Below are 22144 nucleotides of genomic sequence, written 5' to 3'. Positions count from 1 at the left end.
GTGTGTGTGTGTGTGTGTGTGTGTGTGTGTGTGTGTGTAAACCGTGACAGTTGATATGACTGAGGTTATCTTCTCCCAAGGGCTAAATATATCACAGGCGACAAAAAGACAACTAGAAACATGAGGTGAAGTGACTTTCGCTAAAGTAAATCTCTTGACTTTATAACATGTTAAACGTTTAAAATAAATGTCATATTTACATTATACATAATATCAAACATTTATTTCAAAATAGCCTAATAACTTAAACATGCATCTGTTAATAATAAATTAAACAGCATTTTCGGTATCACATTTTAGTAAGGATGTTAAATGCTTACTAAACAGTAGCCGAGCCTTTCAGCTAGGCTCGGCTACTGTTTTCAGCTAGGCTCGGCTACTGTATCCTCGTCTAGGTCAGCTAGGAACCTTGGAGTGACCATTGACGACCAGCTAACTTTCACTGAGCACATTTCAAAAACTGCTCGATCTTGTAGGTTTGTGCTGTACAACATCAGGAAAATCAGACCATACTTATCAGAACACGCTACACAGATCCTCGTCCAGGCACTAGTCCTGAGCAGACTGGATTACTGCAACGCCCTCCTTGCTGGCCTCCCAGCCTCTACAACCAGACCTCTTCAGATGGTCCAGAATGCAGCGGCTAGGGTGGTCTTCAACGAACCAAGGAGGGCCCACGTCACACCCCTCTTCATTAGTTTACACTGGCTTCCTATAGATGCCCGCATCAAATTCAAATCCCTGATGCTGGCCTACAGGACAATCACAGGCTCCGCTCCCTCGTACTTACACTCACTAATTGAATCATATGTTCCCTCCAGGTGCCTACGCTCTGCAAACGAAAGGCGTCTTGCAGTGCCTTCACAAAAAGGTGCAAAATCACTCTTGCGCACCTTCACCTGGTCTGTTCCTCGCTGGTGGAACGATCTGCCCATTGCCACTAGGGCAGCAGAGTCACTAGCAGTCTTCAAAAATCAACTCAAAACTCATCTTTTTCGTTTGCACTTGACCCAACATTGATAGCACTCTCTTCTTCTTCTTCTTCTCCTGCTCCTTCCTATCCTTTTCTTGTTTAAAAAAAAAAAAAAAAAAAAAAGCCTTGTGTCTGCGTTAGGTAAGACAAGACCCCACTCAAGAGCACTTATGCACTACTGCCCTTTTGCTGATATGCTTCTATATGCCTACCTCATTTGTACGTCGCTTTGGATAAAGGCGTCTGCTAAATGACTAAATGTAAATGTAAATGTAAATGTTAACGTGTTAGCACAGTTAACCACAATTATCAGCGAGCAGTATTCTAATTTAACACGTTTGAATACATTGTTAAGATGCATTTTTGTAGAATAAAAATAAACAATTGTACATCCATTTCTATAAATTAATATTAACCAAATATTTGTGAAAAATGTATGTATGTTTATGCATCGATGAAATTGGCATTTTAATTATTTACTAAGCAGGCCTACTTATTTATAGCTAATTTTAAATGTATTTTAAATTGTTTAATTTTTATATTTAATACTGACATTTAAAAAAATATATATTATTGGTTTAAATGTTGTTTCAAAATATAGACACTAATGGATTGCTGTGCTTCATCATCATCATCATCATCACCATCATTAATTATATGACAAAAACCACTACCATTTCCATGTAAAAACACTTTAATTTACAAAAGTCCTGTTTTTTTTACAGTTTAAACTTTACAACAACTTCACAATGCCATAAGAAGTCTTGCATAGACTGACATGACTTTATCCAGGCTACTGAAAACAGCACCATAACATCTACATGACACATAATGTAAAAAAATCTCAGACTTATTGCACAAAGAAGAAAAACATAAGTCACATCCACAGATCTTAAAGAGACTTTGTGCATGCACGTTTTTGACAAAAGAAGTTAAAAAAAAGGCTCATGTAAAAAAATAAAACAAACAAAAAAAACGTTTTTGATGAAAGGAAGATAATGCAACACCCCATCATAAAAACATCAAATTAATTCGGTAAAGAGGTTTGTAACAGTAATTTAATTCATACAGAAAATAAAACTTTTTTAAAATTAATTTCTCATATAAAAATGTGGCACATTTTTGAAGAGCAGCATTTGATGAACTAGCTGACAATGGTTCCTTTTCAAAAAAATTGAAAGAATTTTTTAAAGAAGTGCTAAGAATTGAATGACAAAGATTCTTTTGACCTGCTTAATTGCATTAAAGAACACATGATTACTTCCGACACAGTATCCTAAGATGTTTTGACATTTAATGCTCAGTAACATGAAGTAACACAAGTATGTCCATTCCTTAATACCTTATGATGCCATGTGACTTGTCATGAAACTATTGCAGACAATTTTCTTCATTATTGTCCGGTCTTGACCCAAAACCCAAACCCCTTGGTCACAGAGTGCAGGTAATTGTAAAATGTTTTGCTAATTCAGAACATTATGTCCACAAGTGATTTGTGAAGTTGAGAAAGTCTGTACATGGTATTATGATAGATTAGCACTTATCCGGATCCACTGCAGCCCTTGCCTGGTGTACTGGACGATATGGGCCATGCTGCTATGTAGAGTCAAGGGCCCAGTCAGTGTGTTCAGATAGTTGAAAAATTCTGGCGTGGGAGTGAGAGAGAATAAATCAATTGCCATTAGTTGAAGTAACAGTAAATATAAAAACAGAATGCAAGGTTGAAAATGAGAAAAAACATTAAAAATAGCAAATATATTTTTTTTCTAGATGAATAAAATGGCGCATATGTGACAGAACTCAAACAAAATTCACCTTTATTTTCTTTGGCCATGGTATCAGCCACCTCCCAGTACTCATAACTGTACAGGACACTGTTGGTAATGTTAAGGTGATTTGCTGCCATCTGGTGGATGCGATGGGGAATGCTGATGACACTGCTCTGTGAGCTGCCTGTGTGAGATCCCATTATATTGACAGAGCAAATAGAGGCAGTTCCCCTGTAAAAGCACAAACATATATGCACTGACGCCCAAATACGACATAAACGTCTCTCACAGTGGCTGTGTAAATTAATTGGTCCCAACTATGATTTGCTCTTACTTTCCAGCATTGTTCCAAGGAGGGGGTTTGTGAGGTCCTTTTGGAGAGCTCTATTAAAAGTAAAAGCAGTTACAAGAACGAGTATAGGTTTGAACCACTATACTGGCATGCATTTTTACATATTGTGGTATAATAACTGATAACTGCCTACCTTGAAGTAGTCCAGTAGGACTTTGGAGTATTTTAGGCGTTGTCCTTTTTAAGTCTAAACATTTGCCAATAAAGAAGAGCAAGACAGCGGAAACTGAAACCCAGAATCAAAATTAGTTTTCACAGAAAATCTAAATGATAATATATACAGCTGAAGATCTTTGCAGTGTTGTATTTACCATAGTACAGCCAGCTGCTTGTCTTCCTGACTGGCTCCAGGGCCGGCGTGACTCTTAAGTCTCATAGCATATCTATTCAACACACAGAATCAAATCAGTGCAGAATTCTGACAAATGTAAGTGCACTTTTCTGGCCACTTCTATTTTAGCATCTGTCAGTATCAGTCATTGTGAAAACATCAAATCTATTGACGTCGTATTTGCATTTTTTGTGGTCTGTTGTTGATCCTGTCATAGCACTTAACCAAACCAAAAATCTGCATTACCCAGTCATGTAATATCTGGCGTATGCAAAATGCTAAAAAATAGAGCAACAGAGCGAGTGAAAGAAAAAATAAAACTCTTAAACACCTTATGAGCTCCACAGTTTCAGCATACATGGTATAAGGGGACTTGGACTCCAGCGGTCCCTCTTCCATGGCTTTACCACACTCCATGAAGGACAAAGCAGCGTCCACATAATTCACAGCTTTTCCTAGCTTATCTACCTGCAAACAGGGATAATGAGACTAAAGGGTAAAAGAAAGCAGTCAATGAATTAGTTACAGATCATATAGACTAGAGATTTTTTTACACATTTGTACCTAAATGGAAAATGTTTGCATCTTTTGTAAAAGATACTGATACATTTGTACCATTTTTTCTGAATGAATATGGGGGTTCGTGACTCCAAGGTTACAAACCTCTGACCTCTGTAATAGTCCTGTCTTGTGGTGATACTCAATATAGTGTACTTTCACAATGATGCCTTACCATAGCGTCTGCTCGATGTTTCAACCTCTTGGCCTCATGCATGTAGTACTCAGCATGATGAGAGCTAGCATAAAGGGAAGAAAGGTGAGGTCAGGCGAGAACTATCGGAGGGTATTTGACATTAGATGCCGCAGCACTTTTAGGAAACAGATGATTAACAGACATTAACTCACACATCACTGATAGGTACGGTTCCTCTGTAGTGAAGTGGAAGGTTTGAGGGAGGAACCAGCGATCCAGAGAGAGATTGAGGTGTCCTGACACCCCAACACATTCCACCTCTATCTTGGGCTGCATTTTCTGATCCTGTTGAGACAATGGTCCTGTTTGTTAATTATTATTAATTATATTACTTGCACTGGATGAGAGACCTCCTCCAATACTGCGCATATAAGGTTGTTGTTTTGCTATATGGTTTTTATAAGACAAGACATGAAAGAAAGAAAGCAAGCAAGAAATAAAGAACAAAAAGCATAATTTTAAGAACCTGCGTTTTCTGTGGTGTTGAATCTTTGTCTTTTTCTGGAGGTGTTAGGTACTTCTCTGCATTCTGAGCTTTTACTGAGGGTTTTGAGAGCTCCAGTATGCCGGATGGAGGAGACAGTGGGGATACTGGCCTTTTGGAATAAAAATAATCTTCCTGACATCTGCATACACAGCAATAAACAGGACATCATCTAGTGATCATGAGTCAGACAGCAAACATAAGATTAAGCCATCATGACTCAGTGGACAAGAAGAACAACTATGAATTGACCTTTTTCATGTTTGTATTTTGTCATAGGGGCGTCCCATGATATCTTTCAATCTACTACAGCAGCACTGTAGACCAACAATATGTTTACAGTGGTAATTACTTTGGACATCCCCTTATCATATAAACTTGGAATAGGATATCTATTTGGAATTACTGAATCAACAAAATAACACTGGAACAAATGCTTTCAGGGCAATATAACAGCTTATTTAATATTACCTAAACTGTGCCTGCAAAGAGAAAACACTGATGCATAAAACAAAATCCTCAGCACAAACAAAGCGATTAGGTCTAAATATACCCATTTTGCTTGTTGAGGGTTTCCTCAGTCTCATTATGAACTGACGCCGGTAGTCTATCTGCACGAGAGTGATTTCTCTTATTCTCTCTTTGAGCATCTCCATTTTCAGCCTGATAAAGTAAAACACAAAACTTACATGTGTGCAAAAACACACATTTCATATTCAAAAAACATTAAAGAATTGCAGATTTGCATGCTATAAATAATCCTCACTTTTCTTTTACTTCTGCCATCTCCAGGCAGTTTGTCCAATTGCTGCAAGTGTTTCATCGATGTCTTTTCTTTTGCCTTTCCCGTTGACAAAGCTGAAGACGAGGACTGTCTCTCTGGAATCTCATCTGCGCTAGGAACTCTACCCAGAAGTGAGAGGTCTATTCTCACAACAAGTTTTCTCAGGCCTCGATGTGCAACAGTGGGAGACTTTTCAGTTCGGCCAAAAGGCACCAATGTGTAGAGTTTGTGTCTGCCCCGACCTTGTTTATCTGACTCAGGGGTGTTTAAGCTCGACCCCTGTGGGTGAGCACCAGTGCCTGAACCCTGTTTGTCAAGCCTCCTTTTTGATGCAGTTTTTTGGTTTGATGTTGAATCTGCAGGGACTTTTGCAACATTCCGGGGTGGACTGAACTCAGACTCTGAATCAGAGGAAGATGATGAAGAGGATGAGGATGATGAGGAGGATGAGGACGAGGAAGATGATTGTCGAGTGGGCTTGATGACAGGAGTAGGGGAAGGTGGAGAAAGTGGAGGAGAAGGGCTAGTTTCAGTCACATGAGGACCTGAGGAAATGCCCTCATTGCTCCACCTTCTCTTCTTCCTTCTTTGCTCCTCAAGGTTGTGTCCATTGTACTCCTTTTGAACGTGATGCTTGCTGTTGGTGTGAGGTCTTTGCTTGGGCTGCACTTCCTTCCATTCAATTTCCTGCTCTCTCCTCCTCCGTTTTCTTTCCCTTTCCCCTTCTGCTGTTCTCCTATCTTCCTCGTCTTCCTCTTCCTCAGAACTCCGAACCCAGCGACGCCTTATCACTTGCTCCTCCGCCAGTCTTCTTTGTCTCTGCTCCTTGCCGGTCTGCACAAGAGTTGCTCCCTGTGCCTTACCGTGGCTCTCTACCTCTCGCTCTCTCTCTTTCTGCTTTGGGTCTTTTTGGGAATGCCCACTTCTGGCCACTGGGACGTCCCCTAGTTTGACCTTGGGCTTTGGGCTGGAACTCTTTTGGAAAGGCGGTTTAGAGCTGGACTGCTTTGTATCTGGGAAAGATTTAGTCTTTGAGCTGTGACTAGATCGACTGTTGACTTCGCTTCGGGACTTTGAAGAGGGACCACGGTCGGAACTCTTTAGAGTATTAAAATGAGACAAATGGCCTGACTTGGAGTGTGAACTGTGGACTGACACTCCTGCAAGTTCATTGCTTCTGTGGTTATGTTCAATACTATGGTCAGTTGTAGATGAGTGCTTGGCTTGTGGTTTTGGGCAAACGCTTGGTCTTTGCTTTGACGAATGCTTTGAAATGGAGTTCGAAGGTGAGTTAAACCTTTGCTTGCTTGTGGATTCTGAGTTTTTGGCTTCAAGCTTGTGTGTGAGATCTTTGTGTGACTTTTCTGTTGGGCAGTGCTCAGAATGATGGGGTTGTAGGGGAGGACCAGGTCTGGAGTCTTTGGATCGAGAGTCTCTGGATGTAGAGTCTTTGTGTCTATACTCCTTTCTCTGGTCGGTACTATGGTTCGTAGGCACCCATGGCCTTACTTTGGGACGATGTGCTGGATTAGAGGCAACGGTTGGCCGTGCAATATGCCTGGGACTTTCTTGTTGAGGTGGCTGGACCTGAGGATATGTACCTTGGCTAGACACTGCAGTGGATGAGAGACTTGGACTGGGGCTTCTGGGAGGTTGTAAAGGTAAAGGGCTGGGACTTCGACTCCCTTGGAAGCTGTCTCCTGGACTTGGGCACACACTTGGCACTGGGCTTGGAACAAGGCTAATTCCTGGACTAGGGCATGGACTATATTCTGGGCTGGGGCGAGGACTGTTTCTGGGGCTGTAGTCAAATTTTGGACTTGGAACAGGACTTTCACATGGACTATAATCCTGTCTGGATTCAAAGTCTCTGCTCCAGTATCTTCCAGGTGATGGTCCTCGGCCACAGTCAGATTTAGCAGTCCGCCGCTGTCTTCCACCTGGGTCGTGGTCAGATGACTGATGACTTTTAGGCACTTTCTCAAGCCATTTGTCTAGCTGCCACTGTGTGGATGGTGGACTCTCCGTCTGAACAGAGAAAGGACATGAGTTCAAGACAGAGAATGTATCAATAGTAAAAGTAATATAACTCTAAATATGAATTTGATAAACTAATGTGACAATATAAATTCTGAGTGATCTGTATTACAAAACACACTTGACAATACAATGATTATCAGTAAATATTCTCTTGACTATAAATCTAGACCACTGAGGATGACAAAAGTGTAATCATAAATACTTTTCAAGAATCTCTGTAACAAAGCAGTGTGTTTAGACAGTTTAACAAAGTGAACATCACATTTAATTATAGGAATATTAGACAGAACTTCTAGCTATTAAACATGTCAATCCTTTACCCTACTGATGTAAGGTAACCACTGTATGTGAGAAGCAGATTACAGATAACCAGTATCTTACTACATGACAATGTATTTACTCAACAATTTGATACTGAGAACGTATGGTGGGGAAAAAAAGTATTACTGAAAAATAGCAATGAGAAATTATTAGATGAAATGAATAGGAAATATGAGCATTTATGTAAACAGGCCAGTGTGTCAGTGGGAGAGGGAGGAAAAGAAAAAATGAAGGTGAGAGGGTAACTGAGAGAGGCCAGAAAACTGTGGAGATTCCTTAAACCCTAACAAAACTCTTTCTTTCAATTTCACACTGCTTGCACTATTACAATGCCTCTTCAGTTCACTCTCTACAAACCTTTACAAACCCAAAATAAGCAGCACTGAAAATTAATACTGTATGACAACATAAGAAGACTTTACAGAGCAATGAAATAAGCTATACTCACTTTTTGAAAAACATTAGAATTAATTCCACGAAATCAAAGCAAATACTCACTTGATAGCACACTTGAGCTGCAGGGCAGACTGAGCTTTTCTCGCTCGCCTCCAGTAGCTGACCAGAGCTAATTTAAACTTTTACTCCTCCACTCAAACATTCCCCCTTCCCCTCTCTCTCTTTTCAGCAAAGACACTGCATCTCTTGTGCCCTTTTCCCAATGCCCCTCCCCACAAACCCCCCTCTACCTGGAACCGTGTGGCGTTTCCAAGCCTTCCTCCTCAGAGACACTACATGACTACACGTAGATGAAAAACACATGGCGTTCCCTCCTCCCTTCTCCACAGGTTCCAAATAGATGGCATGTTCAGTAATAGAGCCAGCTGTGTCACACAGACACCTTCATTCATATGGTGGTGTAGCCCTATGCTATGCTACTAGAGCTTTTAAGCCCTCCTTCTCTTGAAAAAAATTAAGACTTGTTTGAGCCTCCAAACGTCATTTTACAACAATACCACAGCATAAAATCCTTCAAAAGTAGCTGTCATCAGCTCAGGATTCTTTGTTGACAGTAAATAATAACACAATGTTATCATTTACTTACCCTCTCATTAATCCAAACCTGTATGCATGTCTATGTTCTTTGTCCATACATTGAAATTTAGTGAGGTCTAATGTTGTTTTGTAAAATTCTACAGGTTTGGAACTACTTGAGGGCAAGTAAATGATGACACAATTTTTATTGTTTTGTGTAACCAATCTCTTTAGGTTCTGCTTTTTGTGACGAAATCAATGTTGACATGTACTACTTCCTATCTAGTTAGTCATCTGGGGCACCACATGTTGACATGACACCCAGATTCTAAAGTCTCAGCGGCCGCCCCTCCACATTCCTCTCTCCACCCCCCACCATCCCTTTTTACCTCATCCGCTAAAAACAACTACCGGGAAACAGAGAGCCAGGCAATGAGAAATAACAGATTGCATGGCAGAAAAAATGCTACAGCATACCTCTGTGCTGCAGTTTAGGGTCCGCTGCTGGGTCGGCGTCCTGCACCGGTTGTGCGTCCCTGGGCTCGGGGTGCGTGATCGCTGGCTGTGATCGCTTTCCCACTCACTGGAGGGGTCTGATCCTGAAGACCCTGAGCTAGAATGTCTCACTCTTCCTACATGTGTGTGTGCATGGTGCTGCTGCTGGCCTGACAAGCTGTCAGTCAATACATACAAACAATTGAGAGGGATTGAGAAGGGCATAGGTACCTCTTAGGCCACACACTCAGATGCATTTACATGTACAACAATCTCGACTATCAAGTTCAAAGAAAATTTCCAAATACCAAAAAGTATGCAGACTAAACACTACAAGTGGAGTGTGTGTGTGTGTGTTTTTGGGGTTGAACATGTTGAAAGGCCAAAAGAAACAGAGGCTGGTCTATCATCCAGCTGTCACATTCCACATATTCTGACCTCTTCAATATGTAATACACACACTCACACATAAAGAGACACACACTGGATAAAAAGGAGACCTGGTACAGTTACAAACATAAAGCAGGGAAAACATCACAAGTACACACTTACCGGTCATTATCAGTCCAGGAAGTTGTTTGCTCACTTTGCTGTTTAACAGATAAGAATAAAAAACTAGATTTTAATAAATGAGAGATTTTTAGCTTGGAATTTTCAACTTCATGGTCATTACTTGCATCTTGACCAAAGCAAAAGCCATAGTCCTGCAGTAACGGCCGAAAGGTCATGAGTCTGGTGTTTTTTATGACTCAGACTGTTATGACTCATAAACCTGGAGTCCTGTGATGAAATACACGCACGCACAAGGAGCTGGTTTTGTAGGTTAAAGTTAGAGTCAAATATCGAACTTCTCAATTTCAGCAAACCATGTCAAGTTCAGCAGTACAGATATGGAGCAGAGACGTTTTTCCTGAGGGCGCAAGAAGGCAGTGCCTCTTAAAAAAATAGTGTAACATGAGATCATAATTTGTTTTTAATAGAACTCCTACTGAAGTGAATGTGAGGGAGGAGCAGCTAAATACTGCACAGTTTGCTCATGCAGCTCCACAAATTAGCCTGAATTGGTTCAACTGGTCAGAACAGACAGACTAATCATAAACTAAATCTCTCACTCACTTGAAATGATCTGAAAGCAATATCTTTTTTTAGTAATGCCTCAGCCTGGTTAAATAAAATGTCTCCTCTTTTAATGATCATGCTGTTTACGGAGGATTTGATGATTAACAGTTATTGACTCATATTTATATTACGCAAACAATAGTGACTAATTTAAACAAAAGGTTTTAATATACCATTCAAAAGTTGGGGTTAGTAAGTTATATTAAGTTATATTGTATATGTATTTTTATGTATTATGGTTTCCACAAAAATCTTAAGCACCACAACTGTTAATTCTATGAAGTATTTCTTGAGCACTAAATCTGCATATTAGTATGATTTGTAAAGGATCACGTGATACTGATGACTGGAGTAATGATGCTGACAATTCAGCTTCACCATAACGGGTATATATATATGTGTGTGTGTGTGTGTGTGTGTGTGTGTGTGTGTGTGTGTGTGTGTAATATTGTTACACAATATTAATGGTTTTGCTGCCTTTAAGCTTAAGGCACTTCTTATCTAAATTGCAAAGGCCCCAAACCTTTAAACAGTAGCGTACATTAAATAATTTAGAATATATAATTATAATAAGTAGTAGTATGCTGACATAAACAATAGAGTGTTATAATATTATTCTGGCTGACTGAGCTCTCCGAAGAAAATAAAGGCAATGTTAGTGTTAATATAGTGCTGCGATGAGAGAGCAATACAAACACAAATGCAACAGCAGCCAGGTGACTTTGCGATAGCTGTACATATGAGATGGACTGTATCAAAGCTAACAGTTGGCACAAGCAGTACAAGAGTTACAGATATTATGATATCTGCTTTTTCCGCCCATTCCTTCAAGAATCTTAACAGGCACCCTACCTCGTCCTTGTCATCTTCGTCACTGCTGAGCTTCAAGTCATCGGCGAGCATGCTGGGAGCAAGCAGAGAGTCAAACATGAGAGAATGTCACACTCACTTGACAAAGAGACTTATTCGTTCTGCCAATCTGCTGCACATCTGTGTGTATGTGTGTATTACATGTGTGAGTTTGCCTCAAACAGTCTAACCCTATGAGATTGTATCACATTACAAGCTTCAAAGAAAAAAGTCATAAACGCAGTGCTCTAATGTTGAACAGTGATGTTATGTGACTGTAGTATGCTTCTGGGCTCTACCCTACTGTGTTAACCTGCTCTGTAATTAGATACTAACTCAGAGAAGTTTATGAGGTCAGTGAAGTCGGTACGGTGGTTAGAGACGGTGGAGATATAACACTGGCCTAACCCTTCACGTGAAGCTGGTTTTAAACAGCAGTTGGTCCAAAGTAGTTAAATTCCAGGAAGCTCAATCTAATTATACACACCAATATTCACAGACGTTCAACACTGAATTCTGTAAAGTCAGTTGTTTATGGTGTAATAAAGTGAAAAAGCAGAAGCAGCTCAGCCACAGCCTGGTGCTTGGTTACTGTGGACGGATTGGGTGCTGTGCACCCCACTTACGATTTATGAGGGGCCACGAGTGGACGTGAGGGCATCCTCATAGAGACACCATCCCTCACTGAGAGAGCCACAGGGAGAGAAACACATCAGCATTATGGAGCAGAATGTAAAAACACTGCTGTATTAGTACAGCTGTGTATACGTGTACAGATGTACAGAACTATGTAGCGATATATCAATGTAAACAAAGCAGGTGATGATGAGAAAGCTTCAAATTACACACATATCAGGCATGCACGCTATATCTATACCATATCTGTATTAAGTGATATTTAACAAGTATTGGTGCACACTGAATGTTTAATTTTACACAACTGTTCAAAAGTTTGGAGTCAGTAAGACTTTTTAATGACATTAATACTTTTGTATTAAATTGATTTCAAGACATTTATAATGCTACAAAAACATGTTTATTTCAAATAAAAATTGTTCTTTTGAACATCTCATCAAGGAGGCCTAACTGTTTAACTGACACTAAATATTATGCAGCACAACTGTGTTTAATGTTGATAATATTTTTTAAAAAATCTGGATCTTTGATTTATGAAGGCCACTGAAGACTGGAGCAATGACTGCTGAAAATTCAGCTTTGCCATTACAGAAATAAACTTTCTGAAATAGCTTTTACTGTATTTTGGATCTAATAAATGCAGCCATGGTGAGCATTTCAGACTAAAAACATTGCAAAATCTTACCTCTTTTGAAAGGTAGTATTCAATTTTCCTGTTTTTACATCATCTAATACTCACATACAATTATTCTTTAAAACACTAATAAATGTAATCTTAAAATAAATATCAATTTTTGTGGTGTCAAAATTCACTTATTACATTAGAAATGATCACAAAAAAGAAAAACACAAAAAAATAAACTATTATTATCACTAAGTCATTATTCATAACATGAAAATAAGCTTATTGGTATAAGTGAGAATTAATTTTGGTCTGAACATAAAGGTTTACACATAAATGTAGCATATTTACCATGTCTGTGTCGTGAATTGGGCTGCTTTCCCTCCTAAAACAGGTAAACAAAATAAATCCAATCAGTCAAATTAACACATACAAACAGCATTTTTCTTTTATAGAGGGGTGAATTCACTAAACTGTACTAAACACTGTCACACTGTATCTTAGCACCTAACCTTGTACATTAAGCCCCTGAAATCCAGTTTAACCAGGTGTCAATAAATTAAAGTATATATTTTCGTCATTAAAAAAAAATCTACTCTTGATTATATGGTAGAAAGATAGAGTCCCTACAATTGGCTTGCATTGTGCTTGGGGCATTGCAACCTGATTTGCATAATTTCTGTAGTGACTAAAACAACAGATTTATGAGTGTGTGCAAATAAACGACACAAGCATAACACCCGGCAGGGAAAAAAAGAAGTAGAAAGAAAGAGATAAACATACAGAGACAGAGCAGAGTTGGTGCTATATATTGGCGAATTTATCACACTTGCCTGAAGTCTGTAATAAACCCTGTGCATACCTTTGAGTGCGAGTACAGGAAATGCTGAGTGCCCCCTTCCCCTGGGGGCTGCTGGTAAGGCCAGGACTGGGTCATGTCCTATGGAGAGATGAGAGGACAGAGGCTAATAGTCAAAATGACTTACAGATTTGGAAAATGTACTTTTCATCATATGCATCTGACAGAAATGTAATTTGTATTTTTAACAGACTCCTGAAATGTATCTCCAATATCAGTTTTTAGCATCAGCTCCTCCATTTACCTGATGCTTTTTCGAGAATATATATATATATATATATATATATATATATATATATATAAACACAACAACAAGAAATTTTTTTTGCTTCATTTACTGCAGATTTTGTGTTACTGAAGAGTGTTGACTGTTAATCCACTTAATGACCTAACATATACCAGAAACCAGAGTTCGTGGCCTTTTGACAGAGAACTTACAGTATTTGTTGGAGGAAGTTTCAGGCATTTCTGATAATGTGTGTGTTTAAATTAATTCCTCAGTAAAACTTGTGTAATCTGCGCCTGGAGCTGTTTTTGTTAGAGCATGCGTGTGTGGTACAGAGCGGGAAGCAGTCTGTGAAAAGGTCATAAGCTATCTACTCTTATAGTCATCACAGGAAAACAGATGTGCAGTGTTTGACTAATTACAAGCTAAAATTAAATGCTCGTGGACTGACGGTCATTTATCTAACTCTAAAACAACTGAGTCAGACCTATTTGAAAAAAAGTACACACAGTAATTAAAAAAAAAAAAACGTAAGTACATGTAAATGGGACAAATTATTGTTTTTGCATGATTTTGAACACCATTGCAATATTGGCAAGGGTCAATATATAAAAAATATTATTAATAATAACAACAATAATAAAATACTGGTTACACTTCCATTTTCTGACCTTGGTCCTACATAGTGTTCCTTTAAACTTGGAAAAGAGAAAGAATGTGTAATTTACATATATGCAGATGCTACAGCAACAGGCATATCTACTTTATGCAAAACAGTTATTAATCCTAAATCTCCTTTTCATCTTTTATTAAATTAGTACAAATTAAAGATGCCATAACACTCCACACAGATAAACACTGGTTTGTAAGTGATAACAACAGCGGCCTTTAATTTTTAAACTCCACCATGTCTTCAACACAGACATCTAAAATCAAACTGCAGAACAGTATTATATTGTAAACATACATTATACACATCATTCGTTCTTCCTAGCCTGTAGCAATATTTCGAAAACACACTCCTCCCTCCAGAGCATAACTCTTTCCCCGTTCCCTCTCGTCTACCTGCTTCATTATCTCTCTCGCTGCCTTTAGTCACCAAGGAATCATCTCTCTTCACCAACAACAAGGCTTCCCAGGTGAACCTGCAACTGCTTCTCTGTTTCTCTATGAATGTCACTCTCACTCTTTAGATGCTTTGAAATGGCCTGAGCCGGTCTAAAACACATTCAAAACAACTCGCTCTCTTTTCCACCTTGATTTTTTCCTAATTTAAAATACTATAAAACAAAATGCAAAGATTAAACCTAATTTGATTAAAAGATTAAAATCGTGCACAGAAACGTGAGTTAATAAGCCTAATATAAGCCACATGAGAGTAACAAAAGCTGTTACATTTTAAGTGGAGCTGAGGTGACTCATGTGCTACAACATTGAGACCATTTAACCACCCAAGTATTATTCACTGTGTTTCAGGAAATCCTGTGTTATTGAACATTTTGTGTTAAGTAATATTTAAATATAGCAAACTGTTGTTGATTTGGCATTTCTACAATTAAGTGCAACTAAATCATCGTTTCGAAAAAGCGATGACAGACTCACACTAATGCTCGCAGAGACAGCTATTGTGCTCTCTCTAAAAATACCTTTGACCACAGCACCAGCCCTGACTTACACATCTATGCATACGCTCATTCACCTACACATAATTCAGACTGATAATAACGGACAGATAAGAGAAAACCAGTGCTGTATTGTACAGTACTGAAATGATCCCACACACACAATACAGAACAATGTACACAACCTCTGCTTATCAAAACTGTGATATCGAAGACTGCATTTACATTTACTAAAACATTCAGCCCATTCCAAACCGAGGTAAAACGGTCATGTGCATGAACACAGAAACTGTTTGACCTAGGTGATCATGAAAAAAAACCTCAATAAAATGAAGCATGTAGTACTGTAAATATTCCCTTAGATTAAAAATTTCTAAAATTTTCACAAAATTTCTAAACAAATCTAAAAAAACCTTATCATACAGAAAAGCATTTTACATCAGATGTCTGTAAACCACTGACTAGAACCAAAAAGATTTGAATCTGCAAAAGTATTTCCCTCCAAAAATCAGCACAGCTGCATTTCATATCTGTCCTTTTAGGGTAAGTGGGTCTGTTCTCATCAGACATCAAACATGAATTATTGTTCATTTAGATAGCGCTTGAATTACTCATACCTAGATATGAAGTAAATAATCTATAGAATAAGCCCTCCCCATTTCTTTCAGTAGGCCTAAATGATCAAGAAGCCTCATTAATATCCCAACCAGAAGGGCTAAACTGCTAAACAAAATATATTTTGCTAACACACAATTCAGCTAAAATAGTGCCTCCAACCCTTTTTTGTAGAGATTATCATATGATCTTTCAATGCTAATTTACAAAGAAGCGACACTATGGTGCTTTTAACCAACACTTATGTGCAGTTATGCAGAAAGCATGACTCTAAAGACAATTTGTCCCCAGTCTGGATCATAGCTGCTGGGATTATTTTATTTGAATAAATCATTAGCATTTAAGGATGTATTTTGAATGGGAGTCAACCCGGCATTTGCAGTAGAACTGACGTGTTGGAGGAAAAACCTGTAGCTCAAATCAAATAGAAACAAGTACAGCATAATGTACAGTGAGCGGGTGTGTCTGAAGGATTTTACTCAGCATGAAGAGGTTTACTTTGTGGTAATGACTGGCTGACTGAACAAGATCGTACTTACATGAAATACTGATTTAAAATTATGGTTACGCTTTATTTTAAGGTGTTCTTGTTATAGTGTAATTATACATTAGAGTAAAGATAGGGCATCGATTTAGGGTTAGTTTCATGTAATTATGCATAATTTAATGTTATTAAAATTTTGTACAAAAGTTTTCATTGGGATGGTACCCTTTCAAATGATATTAATATGTACCATTTAGGTACTAAAATGGACCCTTTATGGATAAATGCATTACAAAGGAGACATTTTTAATAAGGCACTTCCCTAGTGACAGCATTTGTACTTTTCTTTTGAGTGTGAACATGTAACAAGGGCATTGTAAAAAGTGTTATTTCAGTATATTATTACATACTTCTCCATTATATATAAAAATAATTTCATATATAATTATGTGATTGATCAGTTACAATAAGGCATTTAAAAAATATGTGTAATAATGAATTATTATTTTGTGTAGTGCACATAATATGACATTCCATTGTAGTGTGCATTAAATAATTAAAGTAAAGGCCTTTTTACTGCATATTTGTAGTGATATTTCACCGATATCTATACGAAAAATATCTAAACAGTAAGGTCATTTTCAATCAGCACTAATCAATATAACACCAATTATTATAAGCTGAGCTTCATCAAACCTTAGGAATGCATGGCAGCTGAATATAATGCTGCACAGCTGACATCTGCATATATCTGCAGGTGATTTGGATGCCATAGTGGTTGTCTGCACACATGTGCTCGTCTGAACTAAAATATACATAAGTGTCCTCAAAAGCTCTTAGTATAGGGGCTGACTCAAACACAGCTTGAGGAAATTATACTTTTTTTCCCCGATGATGATGATCTTTTTTTTTTTTTAAATAAGCCTTCTTCACAGCACCTGTTTTATTACCCTCAGAATGACTGAGAGTGAGTCATCTGTGTGTGTTTGCATGAGTGCAGCAGTGAATGTGTGTGTGTGTGTGTGTGTGTGTGTGTGTGTGTGTGTGAGAGAGAGAGAGAGAGAGAGAGAGAGAGAGAGAGAGAGAGAGAGAGAGAGAGAGAGAAATTCCCAAAGTTCAGAAGCTAAACTAGATGTATTTAACCTTACTCACATAGCACTGGTCCTCTTTGTGCCCTCAGCTGGTCTTCAACTCGTCTTCTCAAAGGATTGTTTTTTTTTTTAATTACTATTATACTCAAATATGCGTCAGTAAATATTAGTACAAGCGAACCTAGTCAGACAGCGCGCAAAATCCCCTAGATGCCACCGGGTCTCTGTGGAGAAGTCCAAAGCGAGATACTAAAGCGCAGAGATAAACATGATGTAACGGCAGGGAGGCAGGTGATGATTGCCGTGTTAGAGCGAAGACGCTCTCCGGAGTGACAGAAGAGGAAGTCGCTTTTTAAAAATTTGAATTTGAATGTTTCTTACCAACTAATCAAAGCTGCGCGCGCCACACAGCAAAACCGAAAACACCAAGCTGTGCTCAAAGGTATTCACACCGGAAAACAGTTCAACTGACAAAACCATAAGTATCACATCTCAGAAGCTCTGTCAGAGTAGACTATGGAGATATGATTCTTATAATTCTAACTAGCCAGCAGATTTTTTCCCCCAGTATTACTCACAGGCAATGCAATGAGCATTTTCAAACAATTCGGAGACAAAAAGTTAGAATATAAGTTAGTAATAATAAGTTAGTTGTACCTAGCGTTAAATAGACTCTTGCGACTAGAAATCGTGCTCGCTTGAGGAGGTAACCATAGCAACTGTACGCGACTCGTGCACATTTCGTGAGGACCAACATCGGACGGAACATTGACAAAACATAAACACAGCCGTTATTTACCAATTGCACATACAAGTGCATCATTAAAAATGTTTAAAAAGTTTACAGATGTTAAATAAAGTTAACGTTTGTCTATGTTTGGGAGAAATAAACTAGGCTGAATAAATATAAAAGGTTTCGCGAGACTGCACCCCTAAATGTTTTGTAGAAAATCATCAGTGATATCAAGGAAAAACTATAGAGTGGGTAAACTGGATAACGCATAATAAAAAAAAAAAGGTCGTTACCATCATGTTTTGTCTTTCCCTGAAAAACAATGCGTTAGGTTTGCATGACACTAACCTGGGACGCGTGCTGAAGCATGAAACAAACACTTGCAAGTTTTCCCTTACTTCCATAAATGGTAGGCATGTTGAGGTCGATTGTTCAGTTGTCCATTTTGGCAGGTACGGAAGCGCAGCACCGCGCACCGCAGGAGAACCAGCGTCAACGGGTCACGCATCAGAGGCACGGTCGGTGTTTCTGTGGAAGCACGCGATGGGCGGAGGCTGATGTACCGGAGGCTCGGCGTTGTCACCCAAACATCGCGTCACAGCGCTATGACGGCGATGAACGGAGATGCTCGTAGATACACTCCTGCGTAAGCAAGCAAGCAAGCGGGGAGGAGGGAAGCAGTCATCGAGAAACTGAAGCATGAATTCCTCTTGGGAAAAAGAACAAAAAGTATCTATCTATCTATCTATCTATCTATCTATCTATCTATCTATCTATCTATCTATCTATCTATCTATCTATCTATCTATCTATCTATCTATCTATTATCCCTTATGCGTGTAAGGAAGACCTCAACTAACAGTGATTTTACCAAAGCGAATGTATACATCTTTTATATATAATATAATATATATAATAAAATATAGCCTGCATGATGTATAGAGCCTAGCCTGTATCTCCGAAGACGAAGGAAGAATGGAATGCAACCTGTTACATACTCACAGATAAGGATTCGAGTAATTTTCACTGAATTTCCAGATGTGTGCTGAGAGAGATAACCTTGTTTTGCTTACTGCTGACTCTCAGATCTGTTGGTGTCCATCTCCCCCAACATTGCCTAATACATTTAACTGAAAAGTGAGAATGCAAAGAGAGCCTAACATCTCTAAGGATATAAATGCATCATGAAAGCCAGGATACACTTTATGGTGATGCTTAGAGACATCTCGGTTTGTGAAAATTGGTGCATTATGACATTATGACTCGCTTTAATTATTCCTGACATCTGACAGACAACCATATATATATAATTTTGGGGGAAAACGGCAAATCAAGAAGGAAATCAGTCATTTTGAGATTCTTAGTCTCAATGTTGATTAAATTATATATTTACAATGAATGTGTTTAAAGTTGATCAACTCGACTCATTGGTGGTGTTTTTATAGAAAATAGACACGCATTTCCATCTGTCTAAAACATATGTACACAAACACCTAAAACAACAAGACTGAATTAAGAAACATTTTGGACATTATTTTTGGTACTAAGTAATTCTACTTAATGCTATATATGGAGGAAAATCAGTAATTTTGAGATTTTAAGTTTCCTAATGTTTCATGCCAAGATACCTCAGGTTTCTAGGATGAAGATTTCTGTTTCTCTGGCCAAAAAGAGTCAACCCTCTGATCTGTTGTGGCTAGATATGGCTCAGGTTGCTGCTTTATTGCTGAGTCTAAGCGACATTATCCTTCGTTGTATTTACACTAGATAAAATAAGTCTGATCACTATTAAAAGTAATAGTTTACCAGCGTTTGTGTGCATGGCAGCAACAGGAATGCCCCAGATGCAGTGCTGATCCTTCTTTCTCACAGTTGTGGTTTCGTTACTCAGAGCGCACTTCTTATAACCTCTCAGTCATTACTTAGAGAGCTACATCTGGAGGACAAAAATAATCAGAAATAGATTGAAACCGAGAAAGCGCAAGCACCATGTCAGAGGGAGGCAGGTTGAGAGAAAGATAAGTTTTACAGCATGTATCACATAGAAGTGGAAAAATTGGCCTAAAATGAATCAGCGAAGCTTTTTAAATCTAAAGCACTTACAAGCATTTGACAAAATGATATGCTTGTGTTTGAGAGATTCATGAATAATGAATATGCATGAGGTTTTTTGAACAGTCAGACTATTTTGTTTTAGTTGTCTAAACTAAAAAATATTTTAGTTTTAGTTGTCACTCCTATGAAACACACACTGTTGTGAAAATGTAAAATTGCAATGCATAAAGCATAGGTACAGCCTTATTTTTGTGTCTTTTATACATGTAGTATTGCATTTACATATAATGCAGAACTATTGAGATGGGCAATAAAATGTAGAGACACTCCGCTCAGATGGTGGCATTAATGTATTTTACAAGCAGACGTGCTGATCATTTTGTTTGAGTAAGCAAGGACAGAATGCTTCAATGTAAAATTGAATCAAAATGTTTAAAGAAATTAAAAAGGGTTGAGGGTTCACCTAGAGAGTTGTCTTGGAGGAAATATCGCAAGGGCATCCTTGGTTACAGCTCCTAGAGATGTTGGGTCTGGGGGATTGTGAGTAGTCCCATGGCAGGCCTGTTAAGACATGGCCTTCTGCCCTCCCAGTCACAGAGGGGTTGCTTCTCTCCTTCGGCTGACTCTTGAGAAGAGCACTGAACCTCCACTGGTATCCATGGTGACCCACTGGGATCTCAGATTCCTCTAGGTAGCTAGCCAGATGATTCAGAAGGGAGCGGCAGTGAGAGGTAAACTTGTGGTTTATGCAGTCTATCCAATTTAACTAGTGAACAGTTTTGATGCCTGTTTCAACTTCACCATTCACGCTCATGCTGATTCAGATTATACTTGATTACTCTGACTGAGACGGTTTACTGTTATGCATGAGCTGGTTTATTAAAAACATGGCGCTAAATGTGTAATGGCTCTTTATTGTCATTTGTAAACTCCCATGATGATCAGCAAGAACTGCATGGAGCAATAAATAGCATACTGATACTTAGGGAAAAAAGGTGGGAAATTAGAACAGGAACAGACATAAGTAAGGTACTCTGTTTTTGGATTGATATAAAATACGTATTGAAGTGTGTAGTACAAATGCCAATGTCATGTCATGTATGTGCAATATATTCTCAGTACACGTAATGCAAGTTGTATAACATGTACTGTATGTCTGTTGTGCAACAGGAAGATGGTTTTTGGATGGAACGTTATCACAGTACTTTAGTGGGATTAGCAGAGGAGTGGTCATGGATGAGAGTCATATTTAATGCTTGACGACTTAATAAATCCTTATCTTAGTTACGGCAGTCACACATGGAAATACAAAGGTCAACATTTGAAGTGCATCAAAAAGTTCATCAAAGTTGTCCTAGGACTTAGGTTTTAGGAGAACTTTGATGAAATGATCCATTTAATATCTTGACTAGTTTATATAAGCTAAACTACTGTTGAAATATGGGGACAGATTTTTTTTTATTAAAAAGAGTTATGTGACAGTAAAAACATTTATAAATATTTCTATTAATAAATATTGTTTTGAATTTCCTGTTAATCAACATTAATATATAAATTATTTGTCCTCATAAACCACTTTCAAATTGTAATACTTCTGGCATACCCATGTAATTTTGTCCCATAATCCACAGAAACAGCACACACACAGCAATGTATAGCAATAAACATGCTTAACCATCCCATTGTCTTTTATATAAAACTGTATTTTATGTATCTATAAAAGACAATGTTATATTTTACATATAAACCCAGAACATTTCAAGCAGATAGCCTTTCAATATTGATGATAATAAGAAATGTTTCTTGAGCACCAATACAGCATATTAGATTGGCTGATGATATTCTCAGGCTGATTCGCAACTGATTCACAGAGCAACTTTTTGAGCAATATTGATTTTGAGCAACTTTTTGAGCAAGATCAATGGGCAAGCAGGTGAGACACATGGCCGAGGACTGAT

General features: G+C 38.3%; 1 protein-coding gene across 1 annotated transcript; it reads right to left on the bottom strand.

Moving 5' to 3' along the window:
• Positions 1-1656: 1656 nt before the first annotated feature.
• On the bottom strand, positions 1657-18696 carry aff3 (AF4/FMR2 family, member 3). The gene is given in 20 exon segments (XM_043249673.1): positions 1657-2618; positions 2789-2973; positions 3077-3126; positions 3228-3265; positions 3268-3320; positions 3406-3477; positions 3757-3893; positions 4159-4222; positions 4332-4410; positions 4413-4464; positions 4646-4805; positions 5217-5326; positions 5430-7475; positions 9258-9453; positions 9828-9865; positions 11247-11298; positions 11870-11927; positions 12853-12886; positions 13364-13441; positions 18480-18696. Coding segments are annotated over 20 exon segments (3693 nt in total). The 5' UTR covers positions 18549-18696; the 3' UTR covers positions 1657-2496.
• Positions 18697-22144: the final 3448 nt, after the last annotated feature.

Source organism: Puntigrus tetrazona, chromosome 9 (genome assembly GCF_018831695.1).
Source record: "Puntigrus tetrazona isolate hp1 chromosome 9, ASM1883169v1, whole genome shotgun sequence".
Taxonomy (NCBI): Eukaryota; Metazoa; Chordata; class Actinopteri; order Cypriniformes; family Cyprinidae; genus Puntigrus; species Puntigrus tetrazona.
The sequence above is the reverse complement of the archived record's forward strand: the minus strand, read 5'-3'. Positions and strand labels throughout refer to the sequence as shown.